This window comes from Gallus gallus, chromosome 3 (assembly GCF_016699485.2).
Source record: "Gallus gallus isolate bGalGal1 chromosome 3, bGalGal1.mat.broiler.GRCg7b, whole genome shotgun sequence".
NCBI classification, from domain to species: domain Eukaryota; kingdom Metazoa; phylum Chordata; class Aves; order Galliformes; family Phasianidae; genus Gallus; species Gallus gallus.
Window position 1 is genome coordinate 16,330,567 of NC_052534.1, and position 24,440 is coordinate 16,355,006.

Below are 24,440 nucleotides of genomic sequence, written 5' to 3' on the forward strand. Positions count from 1 at the left end.
ACTTAGAGGCCAACCTCCAGCATTTAAAGGAGAAAGGCAAGATAAATGTCATCAAGGCAATCACAAAGAGCTCCAGAAGAACTACAGAGCCTCATTTACCTGCAGGCACCTCCAACTCGTAGGACAGAAACAAGCTCAGTACCAGCGTAACACTACAGAAGCAATTTACGTCTTCTTTGTTACTTTCCATAGCTTCACAATACAAAGTTGCTGCTAGTTTCTTTCCACTTACTGTTAGATTCCAGGAAACCAGGTCAGACTTGAGACCTATTTTGACATCACCCCATCTTTTGTCCTCCCAGACACCCATACACCATGCAGACCCCATCACCCATAGTTGTGTCAAGCTACATGTCCTCCCCAACAGGTAAGTCATTGACTGTTGCAAAAACATAAAATTGCACACTATCTTTAATAGAAGTAAAACAAATTTGCTCCCATCTGCAGTCAAGCATACAAATATGTGTAAAACAGTAATATTTTTGCTCTTTTACTTTCAAAACAATATTGTACATACAAACTACTGTGCTTGGAAAGAAGTACATCAGACTACAGAACATATAATTACACTGCTGGCTCTAAATATAAGCAACACAGACAATATTTCAGGACAACAAACCGTCATTGCAGACACTGTAAAAACTTAGCAGACTGCCAAAGTTCAACTATTAGGACTCAGCAATTCTCCACACCAAGGTAATCCAGCCCAGGTACAGACTGGATCACAAACCAACTTAATTATCTGTTATCACAGAATCATTAAGGTTGGAAAAGACCTCCAAGATCATCGCATCACATCCAACCGTCCACCCACCACCAATACTGTCCACTAAACCACGTCCCTCAGTGCCTTTCTTGTAGTGAGGAGCCCAGCACTGAACACAGCACTCGAGGTGCAGCCTCACCAGAGCTGAGCATGGAGGGATGATGACCTCCCTGCTCCTGCTGGCTGCACTACTGCTGATACAAGTCAGGATGCCATTGGCCTTCCTGACCTGGGTACACTGCTGGCTCATGCTCAGCAGGCTGCCAGCTCACATCCCCAGGATCCTTTACTTCCACACTAGAGAAAGAGTGGTTCCTTACCTTGGAAGACCCTGCCAAAACAGACTATTCTTTTAAAGTTATATTAATATAGTGAAAGAAGACAAGAAAAAGTTCAACTGAGGAGTACTTCCACTCAAGCTGAATTGCCAGTCAGTAAAGATTAGCAAGTTATTTAAGAACAATGTTTGGGGGAAGTAAAAAACACAAAGTGCTATTGTTGAAATGGAAGCATCCCGCAAATTTAAGCTCATCATAGTTAGAAGTCAAAAAGTTAAAAATACTTGAGACAAATTTCCATTCTTAAGTCATGGTAGCTAAGTCTGTACTTGCATAAATACCTACGCAGCTCTCCTGTCTTCCAGAAAGTATGATTTTATCCAAGCAAAATTTAGATATGCTTTGAGATAAAAATTCATTTTAGAATAATCTTCCATTTACCAAAGAGACGGAAAGAGCATCAGACATACACGCAAACTCACAGCATCTCAAAACAGTGCCCAACTCAATATCAAAATCTTGTAAGCATCTTCAGCAACTCAAGGTGCTGAATATTGCAGTACCTGCACCGCTCCGTATTACACTTAGGAGTTAACATCTAGAAAAGCCCATTCATCTTATCTGCAAATTTGCACAAAGGCACAGTCTCACAAGAAGCTGCTCTTTTATATGCTTTATTTCTTACATAAACGATTGGGGATTTTTAGGCTTTTTGAAGGAGAGCACAGCCCTTAGTCGTGTGCTGGTTTTCCAACAAAGTTACAGCAAAGAGCTTCAGCCAAAAATAGAACGTGTGTTTGTGCGTTCCTGGTGCCCTGCCAGCCTTCAGGAGGGCTTCAGTTTCTAAACATGATAAACCATCAGTGGAGAGAAACTGCGTTTTTCCGTAGTCTGAATTGCTAACAGGTAACTTTGAGATGCATTTTCAACAGGTAACTTCCAAGCATGTAAGGTTAGACAACACGCTCAAAGACAAACGCTAAGCCCTTCGTCTTTCAGAACCTCATATTCAAGAGAAAACACTTCTTCCACTACATGCAATACTCTGCCAATATTTTGTTTCCTCATCTCGAGAGATCCCTTTTTGTAGAATGTACCTTAATTATTCATAGATACACTTTACCAACACTAAATCAGGATTCTTACCATACAAAATAGTTCAGTACAAGCTTATGTAAATGAAATGGCAGGATTATACAACTGAACATTTCCCCAAGCACCCTTCTGCAGCAATTTAGGCCGTTTTTAAATACAACCAAGCTGGAATCTGTCTGAAGATTTCAGATGTAAGAGCAAAAATTGCCAGCAGGAACTGTTTGAGCAAGGTATTCATATGTTGTGCGCACATATGTACTGACAGATGAAACTACTGCCATGAAAGCTACTGTCTCAATTCACAGGCACCTATTGTCCATCACCGTCTATCGCGTGTATCCCACCTGGCAGATCACAGTGAAGAATGCCTATGAAGTTATTACCTCACGCTGAACAAAATCCAACTCAACAGAATCATTTCTACGGGGGGTAAAGGGAGAGAAGGGAAGAATTTCACATAAAGCACAGGTACGGAGTTGTGAAAGGACCAATAACCTCCTGGAGCTGGGCTTATTTGAGAACCCAGTTTGCCCTACATGAGATGAAACATGAGCTGTTCCTCCCTCCTTCCCTAAGCACACACATCCTCTTTCCTCCGCTGAAATCACCAAGAGGTAACACAGGATGCTTGTGTTTCAGGTAGCATTAATTTATGCCATGCCTATTACATAAGACAATACCACATTCATGTAGAAGCATGCAAAGCAGTGAGGTGGTACATTTTAAGACTATACAGAGGGATCTTATCTGTGTAGGTCTCTTTAATACAAAACACACACAAGCTGCATCACACCTCCCTTCTGTTGAACAGTCAGGAAAGGAAATGTTTAAAATGTTAAAGACTTCCAAAGAACTGGAAGCAACCCATCAGCCAGACAAACAGATCAAGCAGAAGTCTCAAAAAATATATTTTTTTAAGTTATATGAGATGAGCTACATGTAAAACTGTATTTTTAGACCTAAATCAGTAAAGATGGTGTTGAGACTATGTTTACAGTTTTAAACATGACCTACTTGGTTATTTCTCAAGACAATCAAATAAACTTTCACGTTTTCCTTCTTACTTCTGAACCAAACTACCTGACATAATGAACGTGAAGAAGTGTGAAATGCTGTATCTCTCACGAATTTAGGTTAAGTCAATACGGAGACTCTACTTGGAAAGTTTACTCATAATGCTCCTAAGATTATTATTCAATGCTAATTAATAAATCACTCCTAAAAAAAACCTCCCATATCTATTTCCTATACATGTGTGTACTGTCCAGTCTTTGGTCTGGTAACAGTAATGTGAGGTCTCACTGCAAAAAATTAAACCAAGCCTTCCTGGGAAGGAAGGACAACACTTGTATACCCACCCATCATGGGATGTGCACGCTGCAAGGTCACTATTTCATGAGAATAAAGTCTAAACAAAACAATCTTACTGCAGTCTTAAATGTACAAAATGTCAGTTTGAGAAAGTCTTGAGCATTTTCTGTGATACAGCCATATGCCATTATCTTTCACTGCTGTTTAAACTATCATTCCAAGAACATCAGAACCTATATCCCTATTGGTTTCTGAATTAATACCAACTTGATAATTCAACACAAAAAGCACTAGCAGATGTAGAACAGTTCAAGTACACACCAGAAACATATAGCCTGCCTTTCATTCTAATTATTTAAATGAAAGATTTTGACATCTAACTGATCCCACAAAGCTCTGATATCCAACATGGAGAATGATGAAAAATATTCAGTGACACAATGTTCTTACTTTTAGTAGTTCAAAATAATGAAGACAGTGGTAAACAGGGGCAAGAAGCAGCCGGGGTAGAACATACTGAACAGCTTCTTTAAAGCCTTCACCTATTGACTAGAAAAGAAATAAGTTTCAGTCTTAAAACAACAAACGTATTGAAGCAACAATATAATGTAACAATAATAATAATAATAATGCTTGCTAAAAAGAAAGTTACCTGTAAATAAAATGCTGCTCCTGGCTTTGATAATTGACTTAGAAAATGATCATGAAAACCAGGTCGCAAGATATCTTGTGCATACGATTCATATGGATCAAATGCTAGTTCCTAGGAAGAAATACAAAACTGATTTAATAGCTAAACTTATTTCTGAAAGAAAATACATATACTACATTGGAGAGATTTGTTTGCGTCGTTATTCTAAAATGTAGAGATGAATCAACACTGTCAAGCTTTATGTAAAATGACTCATGGAATAACTCAGGTTGGACAACCTCTGCGGAGCTTAGCTGGATAATACAGTTGGCTTTCTGGGTTGTGAGGGTACATGGCTGCCTCATGCCCAGCTGCCATCCACCAGTACCCCCCAACAGTTTTTGCAGGGCTGCGCTCTATCCTTATATCCACCTGCTTGTACTGATTAGTGGGGTTTGCCACAGCCCAGGTGCAAGACCTTGCACTTGGCTTTGCACTTGAATCTCATAAGGTTCACCTGGGTCCAGTGCTGGAGCCTGTCTAGGTCTCTCTGAATGGCATCCCATCCAGGTATGTTGACTGCACCACATAACTTGGTGTCATTCACGAGCTTGTTGAGTTTACACTCAATCCCACTATTAATGTCATTGATGAAGATATTAAAGAGCATAAGTCCCAGTGTTAAACTCTGTGAGACACTACTTGTCACTGATTTCCATTTGGACATTGAGCCACTGACCACCACTCTCTGGGGATAATCTCACAACCAGTTCCTCATCCATCAAACACTCCACTTGTTAAATCCATATCAGTTCTCATGCCCTGTAGAAATCTCGTGAACTACTTCAATCACAGTAACTTGTCGTCCCCTGGCAGATGTCAGCATGGTTATTCTCCCAAAAGCAAAAAAGTCTGTGGTAACGAGGTAACTCCTTGCTTAAAGAAGGCTTTGATCAGTTTTTGACTGGTAAATTCTTGCAGGAGAAGCTCAGCTACAACATTCCTTTCGAAGACCTTCCTCTGCGATTTCCTCCATCTGCAAGCTTTGGTCTCCATCTCCTAGCAAGCCTAGTTTAAGAGCCCTCCTCACCACCTCAGGACACCTGCTGGCAAAGAAGCCCTTGCTTCACCTTGCTGTTGAAATCTAGTCACAGGGTTGTTGTTGCTTGTTCCCACCCCCACCTCCACACCCCTGCCACGCTAACTAAAGATTAAACAGCCTACAAAGATTGAAGACTAAGACTATAAAGATGAATGCACTCTAGAAAACTAGTCTAGTGTACTCATGCCTGGGGGAGGGTTAGAAGAAGAAATAACAATCTGAACAAAGGCAGCTTGAGCCGACATGCGCTTAGCACCTACGTGCAAACCCTTAAAATACATGTGATTAACAACAGCAACAGAAAAATCAGTGTTTTCTTACCTCAGCCATATCTTCAAAACAGCTGCCTACTAACGGATGAGGACTACCTTCATCTGTCATTTCAACAGTGTCTTCTATATGACCCAATAACTTTACACTAAGTTCGTGAATGTCTGATATACGACTAAATATATTTTCCACATCCTGCAAAGCAACAGAAACAGACAAAAGTCAATGAGGAACTGGACACAATTTGAGATAAAATGTTATGTGCAAAACAACTCTGTTACAATATGAGAACTAAACATTTCCTTAATCAGAACAAGATTTTATGATCTATGTTGTGTAACTTTTGAAATATAAAATCATAGCATTTATTTTTAAAACAATGACTTTGTATATGTATGTTTAAAAATATAAGCATTTACAATGAATTTAACATGGCAGAGAGCACTGACCAACCTTAAACTTGTCCTTCCTGCAAGCCAATACATAAAATTGAATGGTTTCTTCTACAGAAAGATGTTTCCTCACAAGCATTCCTTTACAATTCACATTTCAGAACTTAAGGGAAGTGGTTTCTCTGCTACGGATGTGTTAAACTGGACAACAGTTTAGTTCTATGAATGTTCTCCTAGATTTATACATTAGGTTATATATATATTTAAACACAACACTTACATGAGATGAAAATAGTTTGGAGTTGGAGGCATATGGCTCTCTAAAGACTCTGATAATGAGATTAAGTTCCCTTATATATTGCCGAACCTCTGCCATAAATGACTTCACTAGGTCGTAGTAGGTCTGCTCCCCTGATGTGGAGGGCTCCTCATCAGATAAAGTTAGTGCACTTAAATCTTCTACATCTTGATGGAACATATCCATTAACACCTAGGCAGCGAAGAGGGAGAAAGCCATAAAGTGACAAGAACTTCTCTTCAAGAATCTACCAGTAAGTTCTCAGAAAATAAAATTACTATTTCCGCTAAATCAAACTCATCAGCAGCAGTGTTTGTACGTATCGTTCTGCAATTGGTTGAGCATTATGAAAGCAGCATGCACTGTTATGAACCTGCAAGTCATTATTTGCAGTGCAAATTTCTGAAGAACCCCGACACTCAGGCCAGCCTCGGCATGTTTCAGAACGTGGTCCTAAAAAATCAATCATCACTAAGAGTTCTACGAAGTGTAGAGATGTCAGCACTTAGTCATGTTCTGTAACACTGAAAAAGCCTACACAATCTAAGATTCTAAAGATGCAATATTATGAAGAAACATGTGCATTTTGGCTTTAACAGACAGCCATATGTGACTTTTAACTCATAACCCCGTTATCTGTGATGAATGCTGGCCCGCCCACACATTGTTTGGATTTGTCCCTAATAGCTCCTCAGTTCTGTTGAATTGGAATCACTTAGAGCATTCAGAAGCAGGAGCAGACAGTCAAATAAAAATAGCTTGCATTCTAATGCAGGTGATGGTTTTTTGTGTGTGGTTTTGTTTGTTCTGTGGTTTTGTTGTTGCTGTTTTTTAAACACAGTACAATTTTTCAGATGGACAGGTGGCACAAAGAGAAGTGTGAGGCATTTGGAAAAGAGACATAAGACGACAAACTTTTGGTGGTTTTGTTAAAAAAAAGCAGAATGCACACACTGGCAACAGGAACCTAAAGGTCCTTGATGTGGCTGGAAAAGGGAACACCTTGGGAATACCTGCCAATGGCTTGTTCCACTGAGACAGTAAATCAACATGCCCACTTCAGAGCTCCCAAAAGCTTCTTCTACATTCATAGTAAAAAGTTACTCCAATGTACAAGTGCCCAATGCAGCTTCCAAATTAGCCTCTTCTACTCATCACCCATCCCTGCCTAGGATACAGGGACACGTGCAGCAACAGCACTGCTCCTATTCTATATTCAAGCACACAGCTCCAAACACTGCTGTAACAACCCAGGAGGGTGCATCCAAAAGCAAGACCAAATGACCAGGACAACTGTCCTGACTAACAATTCACCCTTCACAACCTCACAGAAGACGCTTCTATCTTCATCTCAAGAGGAAAGAAGGAAGATGGAAAAAAACTGCAAGCATGAACAAGACAAAAGCAGTCCCTGAAGTAGAGGCAAATCCAACCAAAGTACTGATTTCCACAGCCCTAGACAAAGCAACCACTAGGCTACAGCAACATGAGCGTCTCTCAAGTCCCATCCGTTGAAGGACTAACTTCAGGCTTTGTTGTCTTTAAACAATGGAAAACTCAAGATGCTGATGAGGTGGCCACAGAAACTAGAGTGCGAAGGCACCTGAAACACAACGGGCTGTTCTGCAGCACTGCTGGATCACTGGGTAAAGAGGTAAGTGCTGTCTGAATCTAATGACTCCTCTGAAGCCACAGGAAAGATGACCTGGCGATAAAAGAATGGATGCCTACAGAGAAACGCAGATGCCCACGTTTATCTATTTTTAACCACTTGACCACAGAAACGCTGCAATACAGTCTTATTTTGGGAGAATACCCATGCTTCAATTCAGCCCTCTTGTTCCACAATACAAAGAAAGAAGGCCCCACTATTACAGCCAAGGAACATGAAACTTTGAAGCCAGTGCTGCTTCACAATTTTAAAGCATTTACACATTGCTGGGATTAGGCAAGCAATATCAAAAGAAAGAGACATTTAGCTGTAAATAAGCACGAGCAACAGCTCTGTAACTCAATTACCTTTCCGTCAGCTTTGCTGTATTACTGGAACAATATTTTACTGCAGCAATTTCTTTTTTCAAATGTACAACACTGCTTACTCAATAAGGAATAGATATTGTCCTCTCAAAATTCAACTGAAACGTTCTTTTAACAAGAAAAACAAGAGTTAAGCTTACCTTATCAGCACACATTGCCACTTTAATATCTTGTTTTGTAATCTCATAATGCCTTATATTTCGTACATAATTCCCAACCAATTTTAGTATGTCTGCAGAAATGTATTCTAATACTGCCACTATGTAAACAGACACTTGGTGGTCAATTTTGTAACCTAGAACCTCCTGGAAGGAAAAGAAACAAACGTTCCATGTTATTCAGGTGTCAAAATATACGATTTGTAGTTGTAACCTATGGTGTAAGCTTAAGACTCTACTCAACATTCACAACATACAGTCTATTTTAGCAATAGTAATGCACTGTAGGCCAAGTAAACAAACAGCATCGTTGTAGATGCTGTGCTCTCAGCTACAGAGGTGACCAGAGTGAAGAACTGTCCCAGAAATCTTGCTTGAAAGCTAGTGCACTCTCTAGTGGATAAAGAAAGCCATGACTCATTTGCTACAAATTTAGTTATTCTTATTTTGCATGACTCAAAAAACAATCAAGAAATTTCCAAAAATATCCTCAGATGTGTAAGGGAAAGAAATGCATGCAATTAACTAAACAGGAAACACTGAAAGTTACATTACATTGAAAGAAACACATGTTGTTGGGCTTTTTTGTTTACATTTCAGGCAGCAAACAGAAATCACACAAGACAAAGCTGTCAACTTCCAACTGCATTCCAAAAGCAAGATGACATCCCTGCTTACCTTCAATAAAGGATGGATTTTTTCTACTGGGAGAGATAACGGATTTCTTCGTTTTCGTTTCTCAATGGCAGACTGGGCATCAGCTATTGCCCACTTATCAATAGGATGGGGAAAGCTTTTCTGAACACGATCCTTAAAAAAAGAGAAAGACTAAAGGGTAAACACATTATCTGAATGACCTTAGCAATATTACTACACTGTGAAATTGCTTTCCACTAGTTAACAGATGAATGTCTACTAATGTCAATATTTTGATTATAAAAGCTTGAAATTCTACTGTTTTGGGCACATGCTCCTCACTACATTTATGACGCTCTACCAAAAAATCAACAAAGACAAATGTAGTGCTCAAAGTTTGAGAAGCACCAGAATTAAGTTGCATCTGTACACAGTTTCCTCACCAGGCATATGTCTGATAATTCAGCATTTAAATACAGGACTGTGTTTCATCCTAGTGCTTTGCTCCCTGTACAGAGCAGGCACAGCAGTTCATTTACTCCATCCAGCATTCAGCACGCCTGAATATACCTACATACGTACCACGCTCCAGAGAGCTCTCCCGCTGGAGCTCACACACGGGTCTCTGGAAATTCAAAGACCTGCTTTGGTAGCCCAGGTGCTTAAGCAAAGGTGTCAAAATCTAACTGCTTTAGATAGCTGCACGTCTCATTTTTTCAGACCACTGTTCCCAATGACTGTTACAATTGCGAGCGCTCACTTACGTAAATATGACCCCAATTTGAGCAACCATGAAATGAGGAAGATGACATTTATGACCACTACAAAGGGCAAAGTACACAAACAAGAAGTTTCCAAAAAACACAAACGGGACAGATTACAGCTCTGTAAAGACAGCACCCAACCCTCTGGAGTACAGACTTCTATCTTTTTTTGCCCCCCCCTCATTAGAACACCCCTGCAAAAGGAAAATTGAGATGTCGTACAAAAAAAACCCAACAACTCATTTGCTATGTAACACCAAATCACTCCCCTAATGCAGCTCAGACTGCTGACTGAAGAACGAAGGTGACCTGAGGGAAAAACAAACGTGTATGACCATGTAATTAAAGACAGCATCATCATGTATAAACACAAAGGGGGTAGACTGAGGTTGTCTGATCATCATCAGTTCTTCTATTTCTCATCCTAAGGGCTCGATTTGATGACCATTAGGAACCTTGAAGCAACGCTCCAGTTAATGTTGTGTTTTTAACAGCAGCAACAAAACACTTGATGCAATCTTCCACAAACCTCCGCTGACCAGAAGAACGTTGCAAAACAGGCCAGCCGTGAGAGGGGATCCTGACCACCACTGGGGAGTCAGCATTCAGAAAAGGAAGGATGAAATTTATGACCAGCTATTACGCAGTAAGGCGGCTCACACAGACAGTTTTACTGGGCACTGAACAACAAGTTCAACCGATGGGAAAAACACCTCTTAGGTAACTCAGCAGGTTTTATGCTGACGGTTCTGCCACATAAACATACAGAACACGTGAATCTCGAGCTCTGAGACAGCCTGGGGGATTCCCTATTAGGCTGTTAGCTTCTCAGACCCCCGCATACCTGTCAGTGTGGTGCCTGCACTTCTCTTCTACACTTTCCTCAGAGAGCGAGGAAGTTGCATCTTGTTTAGCAACCTAACCTGGCACAGCCCCCACGTGCCGGACACCAACGCGCTCACTACAAATGGAGTCTGCAGCACAGCAGCAGTATTCAAACCAAAGCTAAGCACAAAGGGCTACCAAGATATTCATGGGCTTAGGGCATAACTCAATTGGCTTGTTTCTTAAATGAAGATAAGACACCTCTTCTCAAACATCAGGCTGCAAATCTCTGACAAAAGAATCATAAGAAAAGACATTTCTATACAAAGAAGTGTTCTTTGACTCATTCTGACAAGTGATTGAATTATTTTAGTTCCAATTTCTGAGGAGGTACCAGCCAATATCAGCAGGTTGTTAACGCAGCGTGAGTTCTCAGACTATGCAGGTATAGTCAGCATGCAGTACTGGGGAGGGTGAAAGAAAGCCTTTTTAAAGGAACCAGTTAGCTTTCAGTTTTATGCTCAGAAGTTATGCTTCCCAACTGCTACACAGTAACGTGGATCACAGAGACAGTTTTACTGCACACCGAACCACAAAGGCAACCGATGGGAAAATCACCTGTTAGGTAACTCAAAAGAGGTTTCATGCTGAAGGTTCTGTTACATAAACATACATAATTAGTGCTTTTCCCACTTTTACCAAGTGTTCTCTTTTACACCGTGAAATCATTATTGTATTAACTTTTCATACAAGAGCTTAAATTAAGTTGCAAAACAGAGATCAGATTAGTAACAAACACTCTGTACCTCTACATCCAGAAAACTTCTCGGCTGGGCCTGACACAACATATTCAGCAACTGGAGAATTAGCTCCTCCACGTACTGCAACGCATCTTCGGTAGAGGAGAGTTTGGGATGGACTTGCACCTGAACCTGGACAAAAGAGAAGAACTTGTGCGTTATTTTTGCTCTTCCCCAGACTTGCAGATATCATGACAGAAGGATGAGCAGGACAGCTCAGAGAACCCCATCAAAGAACGTGTGCTCTGTACGACTGCTAAGGCGCACCGCACAGAACCGAAACGCTCATTTACACTTGATAGAAATACAAACCTCAAACACTTAAACACACCCAAACTGCTGCAATATTTAATGCCAGAAACCACCTAATTAATAACAGTGTTCAGAAGTGCAATTAGGAAAACTCTCCAAAAACAATGCCCACTTGATCTTTCTCCCCCACCACTGTGTGCAGGATATACGTCAGGCACGGCGCTTCCTCCCTTTCCAAACCCACCATGCACCACTCAAGCTACAACATAATAACACACAGAATTTCTTTCAAAGCTACAGCCCCGCAGAAATAGAAACGACCTCAGCAGCATTTAGCCAGCAAACCGTCTACTCCGTTCTCAACAGGCTATCATTAAGGAAGGCTGGTTCAGAAGTTTGCTTCCACGCTCCTTGTTTTGATGTCAGACTCTAGAAGGAAGAACAGGAACACTTGAAGAAGGCTGCGGTCAGCCCGGCATTCGGCAGCACTCCAGAGGCTTTGGAAGTTCAGTCTCCATGTATGCCACCAGTGTCTGCAGATTGTCCCCGGGGTAAACCCAGGAGGCACGCTCCCGCTCGGCTCCTCCAACGGGTCAGCTTACCCATGTATTTTTCCAGACGGCCATTTAAGCTTCCACAGCCAGTTTGTGGGACAGCTTTTCCTTGCATCTCTGCAGTGAACAGAAGCACGCTTTTAACCCGATGGAAATTCAGGTGTGCAAAGCTCAGCACTCCAGGAGCCTAAAACCGACAGGTGGTTGTATCTCGGTCCTGAACACCGGTGGCAAATGTTATGGCAGAGCAATCTGGCTGCTGACTTTCGCAATGCTTTTCAAGTCCTCATTTCATCATTTTACCATTCCCACTGCATTCAACTCAAAACGTCACCAGTTCTCCCAATCGCTACCAGAAGAGCAGAACCACCTTAAGCCAAAACCCGACAATTTGTCTCATCCAGATATTAAGCCCACGTCTATACTCAAATTCTGCTGCCATAATTATTTAATTTCATGGCTGAGTTCTCATTCCTATTTGCAGTCATAGCAAGAATTAAACGTTACGAAGTTCAAACACACGACAGCCTCAAATAGAAATCCACTTGCTCGCTAAGGCACTCATTAGTTGCAGCACTTCATGTCTAGGCACAGCCCCGCCGCTCACAGAGCTGCTGCTGAGAACTAAACGTGCCTGATCACGGGTTTAGCTTTTGCAGGTTGCATACCCGGATCCATTACGTCTTAAAAAGCACCTCCAACATTCACTGCTTTTTAACTTGAAAACGTGGGCAGAAATAGAACAGGTGAAGCTCTCCCTGACGAAGGGGAGCGTTTTGATTATGCCAACGGCTCCCTCTTCCCAGTAAGGCACAGTGCGTTGCTGGAGGCACCGGGGAGCAGCGCGCCCAGCGGCCCCCAGCACGGCCTACAATTCAAGCAGTGCTGCCTCACACACCGTGCCATCCCGGGCGGTCTCACATCACAGATTACAGACCTGCAGAAAAATTCTCTTAAAGATCAACAGATCTAAGCTGCCTACAGGATGGTCTCTGGTTCTTGCTTTTTTTAGGCAGACCAGAACACATTCGCATGAGGTTACCCCTACAGGTCACTACAGCATTCTGTATTTTGAAAATACTAAACTACCAAGTCAACCGGGCGGTAACAATACGTAACGTGATGAACCTGAGCGATGAGAAATGGCTCTGCTTTCTCCACTGCTTAGAAAACAGATGGTAGACTTCAAACCCTTTCTGTCTGTAAATCTATAGGAATAAGAGCAAACAAATACCACATCAGGCCATGACCTGAAACATTATCCACAGTCAGCCAAAGCAGAGTCAACAACGATAACCTATTCCTAGTTCAGGAGATAAAGTTCCACGCATTTTTTCTCGAGTGTTTATGTTTGGGGAGCACTTACATCATTCTCCTTGAAGGCCACCATCTTCCGGCACCACTGAGCTATGGCAGAGCAGAGCACGAGGTGCCGCGGGTCGCCGGCACAGTTTATCTCTGTTAAAGAGGCAGTAAATGTATAGCAATGAAGCTGAAGTGAGATTTAGTATCGTTTAGGGTTCAAAGTCGTGCAGGCAAAAGCAAGAAAACAATCAGTCCCGCAAGCAAAATGAAAGGAAAGCCAGGTGCACAAGGGGCACACAGCATGTCATCCGCAGCACCACGGCACCAAGGCTGGGCCCGGGCTGGCCGCAGCTGAGGGCTCCGATCACCAGGCCCAGCAGCATGAAGCAAGGTGGGCAAGAGGCAGCATCTGGTGAGAAGGCATGAAGTGAGAACACCTGCTAGAGGCTCTGCCACACGGCCGGGTTCCAATGAGATCGCCCTGCTGGGGGAAGGGGAGGAGGCTTCCATTCCATCCTCCCGACAGGCAGCTCAGAGACAAAATTAGAACAAGCGGGCCACCCCACCCCCCGGAAAGGCCCACCACAGGAGCACACCCGACAAACACAGAGAAACAACTTCTGAAGTGTAGCGATGTTTAGATAAGATTCTTATCTGCGCATTTCACCTCTGCCTTCAATACTGGCAGAACCCATCCCTCCCTCCCACACGCCCCAAAACATCTATCTTGCGATAAGAGAAATTACCACAAGAACGGCCTAAAAACATCTTCTGACAAAAGCTTCAATTCTTTGAGATACCTCAACAAACCCCAGCGGGCCAGCACAAGTGAGAGCAGCTAGAAGCCCCTGCCCCCCCTGCTCAGCTGTAACTCAGTTCAACCGATTGCTTTTTCCTCTGGTCCAACACAACCTCGTGAACCTGGTCACAAGATAACTCCAAACCAAGTCTAGGTTGACATTCAGCAGTTTATTCTGCCTGAAAGAGGTGCTGGACAACACGTAAGAAGGGAAGACTCACACAGTAAGTTTGACAAACTGACTAACACTAAACCAAGCTTCCTCTGCAGCAGTTTTCAGTTACCCCTTCCTCATGCTTCCAAGAGCAAAGGCCAAACGTACACCCAGTGTGAAGCTGAAACATTTCAACTTATGGCACAAAACGCTTCAGTGTGTGTACGAAGGCTGCTCAGAAGTACAGAGAACGGCCTCCCATCACAAGCAGCAGGAGCTTCAGAAAGGTGCGTAACAGAAGGGCGTCATCCTAAGCTAAGTAATGAACCAAAACAATCTACTGCTGGGTAGAGAACACCGCTTCCACATCCGGGTAAGACTGCCCATCTACTGAGGTCTGGCGAGAAGGCAAAGCATCAACCAAACACCCACATGTGCTGATGCACAAACAGCTTCCCTGCCGAGCAGGGTACCGCTGCACTGCCAGTCTTGCTTGGTGGCAGCTGAAGTGCTTGCAAGGAAGCAGCCGAAGGAAAAACACTGTACTGAACAGAGCATCTTGTTAATAAAATGGAAGAAGCTGCAATAGGAAGGCAGACTTAAGAAGAAAGAAAAGAAGGAGAACCATTACCTTTCCCTGCCTGCTTACATAGCAAATACTCTATTGCCATCGGAGGGGGAATCTATGATTTTCCTTGCACTATCACACAGTGGAAAGAGGCAAGGCCTCTGGCACTTCTCCCAAATCAAAGACGAAGCTGTTTTCCAAAACACAGGGTGAGACTCAACTGATTAAAAGCATTTTTCTGAGCCTTCAAAATATGAAGAGTAGAAGCAGAAAATACAGACCTTGGCAGATAGGTTATTATTAGAAGCAATTTGGTAACAGAGCAGGCTTTTTCTTTTCCTCCACTTCGGTTGCTTTTAAAGCCTTAACAACTATTACAACCCCTATTTCCACTGAAGCGGCTTTTGTTAATATTCCCTCAATGACGACAAAACTACTGACAAGCAGCTGCTTATCACTAAAACACTCCAGGATCAAATATTTTAGGGACAGCTTGCGTGACCGAGTGCCCTCATAGAGCAAACACTCCACAAAAACTGTGGTTTTCCTCTTGTGCTCTGCCAGCAGTCAGCAATCCCGCCTGTGTGTTGTTGCCACCTTGATCAACTAATTCGGTAAACTAAACCAAGCACAGGGGTCTTAAATCCACGCTTCAGGACCTTCACTTTATCCTGCACAGCCATCCAGAGCACAGAGAAGCCAAAGCTATTGAGAATTACTCACAGCCTACGTCTGCAGCGAAGCACTGCCACCAAGAACTACCGCCATTCTGAGCAACGAGCAGCAACCGGACTGCCATCAGTTTGAAGAACGAGGTAATTAGGAGCCAGGTAAAAATGTTTTTGTCAGCCACAGCTTCCCAAGCACTCTTTCGTCACTTCAGGAACCCCGCTCATCTCTTTTGCTCTATGGGAGGTATAGAAGATTGACTATGCAATATGCTGAATACGTGCAAGCTCGCTGCCTACAACACTTCCCTTAGCTGAAGCAGCAAATCCTCCTCAGCTGTTAAACCACTTCAATCCAATCACTTTGACCACAATGAATTCCAATGGCGCCCCTTGTTAATTGCTCCACAGATTCAAAGCAACTCCAGGTACTCAAGCAGTGGAGTATCTGTATGGTAAGAAAGTTCTTTATTTCTCTAAATAATCAAATCGTTTAATCGATCAGTAAGGATGACACTTCCTATGATAAAAACCAACACGTCAGGAAAGAAGCACATCATGGGTATGAGAGCAATTCCTATTGCACAAGCAAGATGAAGCCACAAGGAAAGATGGTCAAGAAAAATGGTCCAAAAAAAGATGATGATCAGAACAAAGTGTGCAAGTTCACTAGCAAAGGAACACCAGCTGAAGAGGCATCGCTCTGCAGGCATTCCTTCTGAATCTGCCTTCCACGGTGCATCAAAATCCACACGCCTCTGTCTCCAGCCAGCCAAGAGCTCTGGTGTTTTGTATGCCTTGAGTCTTCTGTCTCCATTCTCAGCACCTCACCTGTCCACCTCTACAACTTCTATTTCAAACACCAGCTGCTATTCTTACTTCCTTTTCTTGAAGCTTAACATCAGGATTGCTGTCTTTTGTCAGCAACTGAGGGCCTCTGTAACACTTTGTCTTCTGATGTTTCAAAATAATAGTGACCAGGCAGAGAAGCATCTCACTGCACATCATTTCCCTCCTAATTGAGTGCACTGAAGTCTATCTTGACAGGATCTGAAGGAGAATAGGAAGAAAAGGGATTACATTATGATCTGAATGGTACAAAAGCTGCTTTTTTTCCAATGCAGCTGTTGAATGCAAAGACAGTGCATTACAGACTCCATTGTTAAGGCCCACGTCTAACGAAACACACAGCACACGCTTGTAAGACTTCACTGATGTAAGAAGCAATTTATACTTACTATATGCTTGCTTCTGTTAACAAAAACACAGAATCAAAATAGCACGTTGGGAAAGAGAAAACACTTTGCAATTACTCAACAATACCTATTTTTTAGGAAGTGATTCTAGAGGTGCTGTTTGAGCTCCAAGTTACAAGCCAATGCGTAGTTACAAAAGAGTAATGGCAGCCTTCCCCAGTAGCTGGGAACGCTGCACGCTGGTATATGTGCTTCAACAACGTTAAACACCGTTCTCCTAATCAGCGACGGTAATTCAACACAGGTCTTCCCAAGTCTCACTTCCAGCTATACAGGAGAATGTAACGATCCTGTTTGGGTACCCAACAGGTTTCAAGGAGGAACTCAGAAACCAGAGTGTTACCACTACCCAAGAGCAGGCACCAGAGCACGGTCAGCTTACCGGAGGCAAGAAGGGAAAATCCTCCTCAGTTCACGACAGAATGCACATCAGCACCTGATAACCTGACCGCAGAGAGCACGTGCTCTGGCAATTTAGCAAAGACACACAGTGCTCTCCCTCCGGGAAGGTTCTGCCCTTTGGTCTTGCTGGCATTGGCTGCCACATTCTCTGTTTTACTGGTCTCACACACAGGCTCCAGGAGCGAGCTGCTCTGGGTGGCAGAGCATGGGGACACTGCCCCTGAGCCACCCACTGCAGGGCTGCACACTGCACCTGTCTCCCGAGCAACAACAGACAGCTGTCAGAGCAAGCACGCTGCAGCTCTCCTGGTTGCACCTGATACTTAGGACAGGTTGGTTACTTTATGAGGCCTTTATCGGGACTAAGCACACTAGCCAAGATAACTTGTACCCGTTTAAGTTAGTAAAATACTCCATCTGGCTTCTTAATTAATGAAGAAGCTATTAAGACAACAGCTGTGTGTTCTCATCTGTCATTTGGTTTTCCTGTAACTCAAGCATTTGGCTTTGTTCAGCAAGGAAGGTGACAATACGGATGGGTTCCTTATTTCTGCATTTAAGGGGACAGCAGCAGGAAGCAGCAGAGGACTGCACTTCTGGAGCACGCTGGGCAACAGCATGAGAGAAGATAAGAAACAGGTGTAAACCTCATGAAAGCAGAGGTTCAAAGCACTAACATCTGCTTGACAGCCACACATCTGAGCATCAGAGCTTCGGAACTAACTCCACCTCACCCCAGCTGTCCCCATACCCACAGAGAAGACCACACCACGAAACCAAGATGACCGTACCTCGCAGGACCAAGCTGGCACACTTGGCAGCTTATCTCCATTGGCTGCTGTTTGACTTCTGCCTCTTCTTCCTCCTTTCACCCAAGCAATTCATCCAAATCCTCCAGCAAGCGTCCTTAATCCAAGGTAGCCCTAAGAACGGCTTCTCCGTTGGGATGAAATCTTGTGCTCCCGACACAAAGAATAAATCCCGGCTAAATTTTGCCTTGAGATCCTCAGTCTATGTCCTTCTCCAGCACTCAGCATCAAGCCTCGCTCCAAGTCTGACAAACCCATTATGCCATGGAATGACCAGGGCGAGCTCACTCCTCCGGAAGGCGCTTGGAGGCCACAGGTGGCTCCAGCTCCCACCGGGTGGCCATCCACACACTGAGAGGTGCAGCGAGAAGCTGTGAGCTTTCGGTCTGCTCAGCCGTCCGCTTCCAAAGAAGCGACTACCAAGAAGGACTGAACCACAAGCACAGCACGCTATGGAGAAGACAAGCAAGAAGACTTCCAAGAACTGGATGGGGCCAAAGCGTCGAAGAGCTCAAACAGGGAGCCAGAAAGACAGGGTGACATGTCGCAAGAGGGAACTGGGAAGAAATGCTGCACTGGTACGACTGCAGTGCTTGAGACCTCCAATCCGCGATGGGGAACGAGAGGTCAGCCAGCCCTAAGAGCAGGTCCTTCACCCAACAGCTGCCGTTTATTGCTATGGATACACACACCCATAAGAAAACATTGCCGTGCAACCAAGAAGCACTCCGCTGGCAATCCAAGGCCAGTCCGGGCAGCAGCGTCAGACACCCCCGTTCCTCACGTCCCGCACTTCCCGGGCCCGGCTGCAGGAGGACGGAGGAGCGCTCGCCGTTCCTCCCCTCTTCCACAGGACGTCCGTCCGCGCCTGTCAGCTCCACCATACCGAGGAATGACGGCGTCCTACCGGAGCGCCTCGGCAAGAAGACGTCGGCGCTCGGTCCAGCTCAACCCGGGGCCAGTAACCTCGAGCGCCGCCGAGCCGGAGCTCCCCGCGATCCCTCCCGCAGCGCCCGGGCCGCGCCGCTCCTTCGGGGCACCCGGCCCGCTCCGCGCCCGCAGCCCCGGCTGTCACCGCGCCGCCGGGCCCGGCCGGGCGCGCTCCCCGGGCCGCTTCCGGAGCGGGAGAGCGGAGAGGCCCGGCCGCTTCCCCCCCCCCCCGTCGCTCCGGGCGGCACGGAGAAGGCCCGGTGCGGCCGGCAGGGCCGAGCGCCGCTCCCACTTCCCCCTCACCTTCTTCAGGGCGGGCACCAGCAGCCCCCGCCACTTGGGCGCGTTCTCCTCGCTGAAGAACTCGTAGAGCAGCGGCTGCGCCTGCATGGTGCCGCCGGGCCCGGCCCGCTCGGGGCGGCGGGCAGGGCAGGGCGGGCCGGGCTCGGCGCGGAGGAAGGCCGCGGCGGGAGGGCTGGGCGCCCCTCACCAGGAGGCCCGGCGGCCCCCCGCCGCCGCCGGCAGGCCCGCAGCGGCGGGGGGAGGCGGCGGCTGCCGCATTCCCCGCCCGGCTCTCGGTGGTCGCCCCGCGGCGCCGCGGAGGTGTGGGGGCGGCGGGAGCGGGGTCACGCGGCGCGGCGCGCGGGCCGCGAGGGGCGGGGTCGGGCGCCCGGAGCGCGAGCGCCGCCGCCTCCCCGCTCTCCCAGCTCCCCGTCCTCACCCGCACGGTTGGCGGCCGCGGAGCATGCGCGGCGCCGGCCCGCCCCGCGCCTGCGCGGCAGCAGCGGCGCCGTCGCCGCCGCCGCGGCCTCCTGTACGGCGGAGGTGACCTCACGCCGCCGCTCCGCCCCCGCGCCGCTTTGGGGCTGCCCCTGGGCCGTGAGGGAGCGTGTGGGGTGCTCGGCTGTGGGCATACGGATAGCCGTACGCAGGTGTGGAAGAGAGAGAACACCTTAATAGAATCACAGAACCATAGACTGACCTAAGCTGGAAGGGCACGTTGGTCTTTAAGATCCTTTCTAACCCAAGGCATCCTATCGTTCTGTCACACACAAGGATCATCGGGCCCAACTCCCGGCTCTGCACAGCACCACCCGAACCTGATGTCTCAGAGTGGTGTTCCGGTGCTCCCTGAGCTCCGGCATTAGGGCTATGACTGCCCTGGGCAGGCTGTTCCGTGCCCATCGCACCCTGGGGCAGACCCTTCCCCTCACCCACCCCCCTCCCCTGACACAGCTCCATGCCGTTCCCTCAGGCCCTGTCGCTGTCACACAGAGCAGAGCTCAGCGCTGCCCTCTGCTCCCTGTGAGGAGCTGCAGCCGCCATCAGGCCTCCCCTCAGCTCCTCTGCTCCGTGCTGAGCAACCCCAGGGGCCTCGCTGCTCCTCACACACACCTTGTCCTGCAGACCCCTCTCCATCCTTGCAGCCCCTCCCTTGGACACTAATAGTTTTGCTCTCCAACCAGAACCCCACAACCTCTATCAGCACGGTTGCTCTCCAGCCTCTCATCCTCCAGTCTGTACCTAGGCTTAGGGTTGCCCAACCCAGCTGCAGAACCCAGCACTTGCTCTCACTGAATTCATGCAGGTGGTGATGGCCCTGCCCTCTAATTTGTCGTGATTTTTCTGCAAGGCCTCTCTGCCCTCGAGGGAAGAAACGGCTCCTCCTAATTTAATGCTGTCTGCAGATTTACTTATTGTACCTTCAAAGTTTAATCTGCTTCAGAGGGAGCCGTGCTGGGGGGAAGCAGTCCGCAGCCCCTCTCAGCCGAGTGCCCACACGCTGACTGCTCGCTCTGACCCCAGGCCTTGCTTCTTGTGTGGCTCACGGAGATGCAGGCAGGTGACGGTGTCCTCTGGGTACCTGCTGGCAGCTTGAGACCACGGGCAGCGTTACTGCTCCTGAGGAAGCTCTGTTGCTTGTCCTTAGAAAGACACAGGCACCTCCTGTGGGCTGAGGACAGGGATAAACAAACACCCTGTTCAAGCAGCACAAGAGCAGTTTGAGAGGGGGGGGTGAAAAAAAAAAAGGCCAAGAAAAGCACAGCTGTAACACAGATGATGCTCCCTCTTTGTGGGGCCTGGCAGGGCAAAGGATGCTGGAAATCAAATGCAGATCCATTGTGCCCTGTTCTGCAAAACGAGGAGTCTGAGGACCAGAGAAGTCGGCCGGCTACTGCTCAGAAGGAGGGTGAGAAGCGTGAAACCTCTGCAGATTGCTGAAGGATGGTTTGGGATCAGCTTCCTGGATGAGAGGAGAGCGAGGTACCCACACAGAGTGCTCGGGCAGACCGCAGAGTCTCTTAGTCTTTTTGTTTCCGAGGGCCGATAGCACAGACACCTGGCAGGAACGGCACGCACAGGGGGAAGCTCGCTTGATTTGCATGTGAAGCGCTCTGAGGACAGATGGTCCCCAGACACTGAGCAGCATTTCAGCAGACAATGGATGGAGCTTCTCAGAAAGAACTGTCTTTAGCCCACAGCTCTGCCTCAGGTGCTTTTCCTCCAGCCAGACACTGCTATCAGGAGTCAGACTTCTGCTTTGAACACGCCGGGACCGTGATGAAAGGAGGCAATTTTTGCCTCTCAGAGCTGGTTGCTTGGCCTAGCAAGCTGCCTGCAAGTTCAGGGTTGCCATCTCAGCATCTCACAGTCACATATGGTGAAACATCAGTCTATCAGCATTTAAATCCTGCTATCAAATACGTGCAACACTGGGTGTAAAATTACAGTCGTGCTTTGCTCACAAGCTCTTCTAGTTGGAGATTAACACACGAAGGCTGCGGTCCAAAATACTGCACCAAGCTGGCATGACCCGGGCTGTCGGTGTCAGGCTGGGGGTTCTGGCACAGCTTTCCCTTCTGCGAAGGACCTGGACAACCCCACTTCTTTGTTCTCTTGAAGAAGCTCTGTTCGAAGCGGGATCCAGCCTTAGCTCATGTTCCGAACTAGAAAGCAGCTCAGGGAAGGCAAGCTGTCATGGCTGCAAAAACAAACTCGAGACAATCACATCTTAGCACACGCTCTCTCTCCTTCCTCTTTCCCTGTCTCCCTTGAGTTTGGCAAGCAATTGCAGCTGTACAATTCTCAGGGTACATCCTTCTACCAAAAATGTCCAACCTGAGTGAAAAACAACTTCCCTGAGCTCCTAGTGCTTGCTGTTCAGCAGTGGCCCAGGAGCCCCAAACAGCAAGCTATGGGGCCCCAGCTGCTGCAGAAACCTAAGAGGAAGAAGCATGCTCGCACATCAGCTATATTGTACTTGGTTAGAAGTCAGTTACTTTTTGCACACTGAAGTGAAGAATAGTCCACAGAGGCAGGATGGAAATCCCCCTTGGGCAGCAGCAACACAAGTGAAACACCCAGAACTTCTTGCCTTTTCTGAGAATTCAGCTTCCCAGCAGCGTGGCTCGTTACCACCTCTCCCACAGGGCGGATTTGAGGTTCAGTGCAAGGGAGGAGATGGGGCCAGCAGATCCAACAAGCTACAGGCATTATACAAACAAACAAAGCAACTAGAAATAGCCCAGCTGAAAAGATTAAAATAAAAATCAAGTTCTGCAAGCAACAGAGGTGCACGTGATAGAGGGAGAGGTCAAGGTACTCCGAGGAAGAAATAAAACACGCCAGAGTTTGGAAGGACATGTCCAAAATACATCTATCCATTGCCTAGGGGGCGTACAGAGGTAATCCGGTTTACACTTCAGTGCTACTCTAAACTCAGTGGAGCTCCAGTGGTCTGACCTTTCATACATTCAGAAACGCCCAGCTTCTGTGTTCGGCACAAACATTTAATAGTAGAATTCAAGACTCAGTATGTTCCATCAGCAGATTTTAGTCTTATGTGGAAATTAGTGCATGTGGTAATCTACTTGTACAACAACATGTTAAAAAAAGTTTATTTTACATTATATACATTAGAGAACATATTTCAAAGTATTACCGATCACAACAATAATGCAGGCCATAAATCACTTTAAATTTAGTTTGGCTTTAGTGTATATTATCACAATAAAATATAAAAGAACATATACAAAAAAGGAGTCAAATGTGTGCATTTTGCTAAAACTTGGCATTTACATATTCCATTGGAAAATAGCAATCAAAAATACTTCTGATCAAAACTAAGTTCCTGTGATGTGTAGTAACCACTGTATTGTTTGAATGAGGTAGTAACTAAATTATTTTGGCCATGTGTTAACATCCTAAATCAAAGAAAGTGTGAAAATGGTTATAAGGCCAAAAAAAAAGTCAAAATGACATCATCTTTGAGCCATTTCCACAACGTGGAATGCTGCTGCTTTTTCACTGTGATATGAAACTATTTAGTATAGACAAACAGTAATACTCATTTTTTATCACTGTATATGCTAGTAATTCAAACACCTATTGCAGTGTTACAGCAAGGTACCACTATTCTGGGACTGACACCCATCCAGAAAGTCTTGTTTTCAAGCACAGAGAAGTAATCGTAAAGAGAGTTGTAATTAAATATAAAATACAGGTGTCTAACTGGTTTGTTCCACAAAGAAAACTACCCGCGTAAACAAAAAGAAAAGGGAACTCTGAAGCCCAAGTCATATCCACAAAGTCACAGCTTACCTTTGTGACTGAATACATCACATCTCAATATGTTGTGCAAACATGAACACCAGTGTGTTGCATCAAAATTAAAACAAGATTGTAATCTGATTACAGCCTTGGCTACAATTTCTAAAAGTTAAATTTATTTGTATTAGTAAATTACATATAATAAAATACAATAGTGTCGTTAAATGGACTATTATTTGTTCCTAGCATCCCACTTTATAATAAACACATGACAAATCCTTAAAATAGTACCCCGATTTCATTTTTGCATCCTCAGTGACTTTTACATCTGTACAGGTAAGACACTTGTACTTAACAGGAGGACCACTATCTACAGAAGGTCAGTGTAGGTCTTCACCAAGAAGTTTCACTGAAAAATACTGCGTATGTACAAAGATTACATAACAGTAAATTAAGCACTTTCGTGGCATCTTAATGCTTGTGTGTCCATACCACAAACAATTCTCGTCTTCCTCTCATGCCATAATAAATTATAAAGTAACTGAAGTCAGGTTACTGCAGCTTTTGTGCAATTTCAGCCAGCCGTGAATGCCGCCGCAGGAGTGCTATCTTGCCGAGGTGAGCTGCTGCACACCATTCTCAGTAACTGTTCTCATGCCCGGCTAGGATATATAGGTTGCTGTTGGCTGTTGGGTTATCTGTCGGCCTGCTTTCCAGCACCACGACCCTAAAACGAAAACAACCACAAAGTCAAACTGTAAACATCCTTTCTCAGGGTGCCCATTTGAGCAGCAGTCATTTCTCTTTCCCTGGAGGCTCGTCGTTCAAA

The 24,440-nt window shown here is 45.6% G+C and overlaps 2 protein-coding genes across 21 annotated transcripts in view; both read right to left on the reverse strand.

The window, feature by feature from the left end:
- The window catches only part of SOS1 (SOS Ras/Rac guanine nucleotide exchange factor 1), a 58,653-nt gene extending 38,842 nt beyond the window's left edge, over positions 1–19,811 (reverse strand). For both annotated transcript variants that reach the window (XR_005858804.2, XM_003640931.6), the window contains exons 1-8: positions 19,364–19,811; positions 11,370–11,495; positions 9,017–9,148; positions 8,321–8,485; positions 6,126–6,335; positions 5,505–5,648; positions 4,103–4,213; positions 3,901–3,999 (exon numbers count right to left, since the gene is read on the reverse strand). Coding sequence is in view for 1 of the 2 variants with exons in the window: in XM_003640931.6 (XP_003640979.3) it covers positions 3,901–3,999; positions 4,103–4,213; positions 5,505–5,648; positions 6,126–6,335; positions 8,321–8,485; positions 9,017–9,148; positions 11,370–11,495; positions 19,364–19,450 (1,074 nt within the window). In the remaining variant the exon portion in view is untranslated. The remainder of the gene's footprint in view (positions 1–3,900; positions 4,000–4,102; positions 4,214–5,504; positions 5,649–6,125; positions 6,336–8,320; positions 8,486–9,016; positions 9,149–11,369; positions 11,496–19,363) is intronic.
- Positions 19,812–22,945: 3,134 nt separating this feature from the next.
- Positions 22,946–24,440, reverse strand: part of MAP4K3 (mitogen-activated protein kinase kinase kinase kinase 3) — an 80,311-nt gene continuing 78,816 nt past the window's right edge. For all 19 annotated transcript variants that reach the window (XM_025149408.3, XM_046939541.1, XM_046939542.1 and 16 more), the window contains one exon: positions 22,946–24,338. In XM_025149408.3, coding sequence (XP_025005176.1) covers positions 24,251–24,338 — 88 coding nt within the window. In that variant the 3' untranslated portion in view covers positions 22,946–24,250. The remainder of the gene's footprint in view (positions 24,339–24,440) is intronic.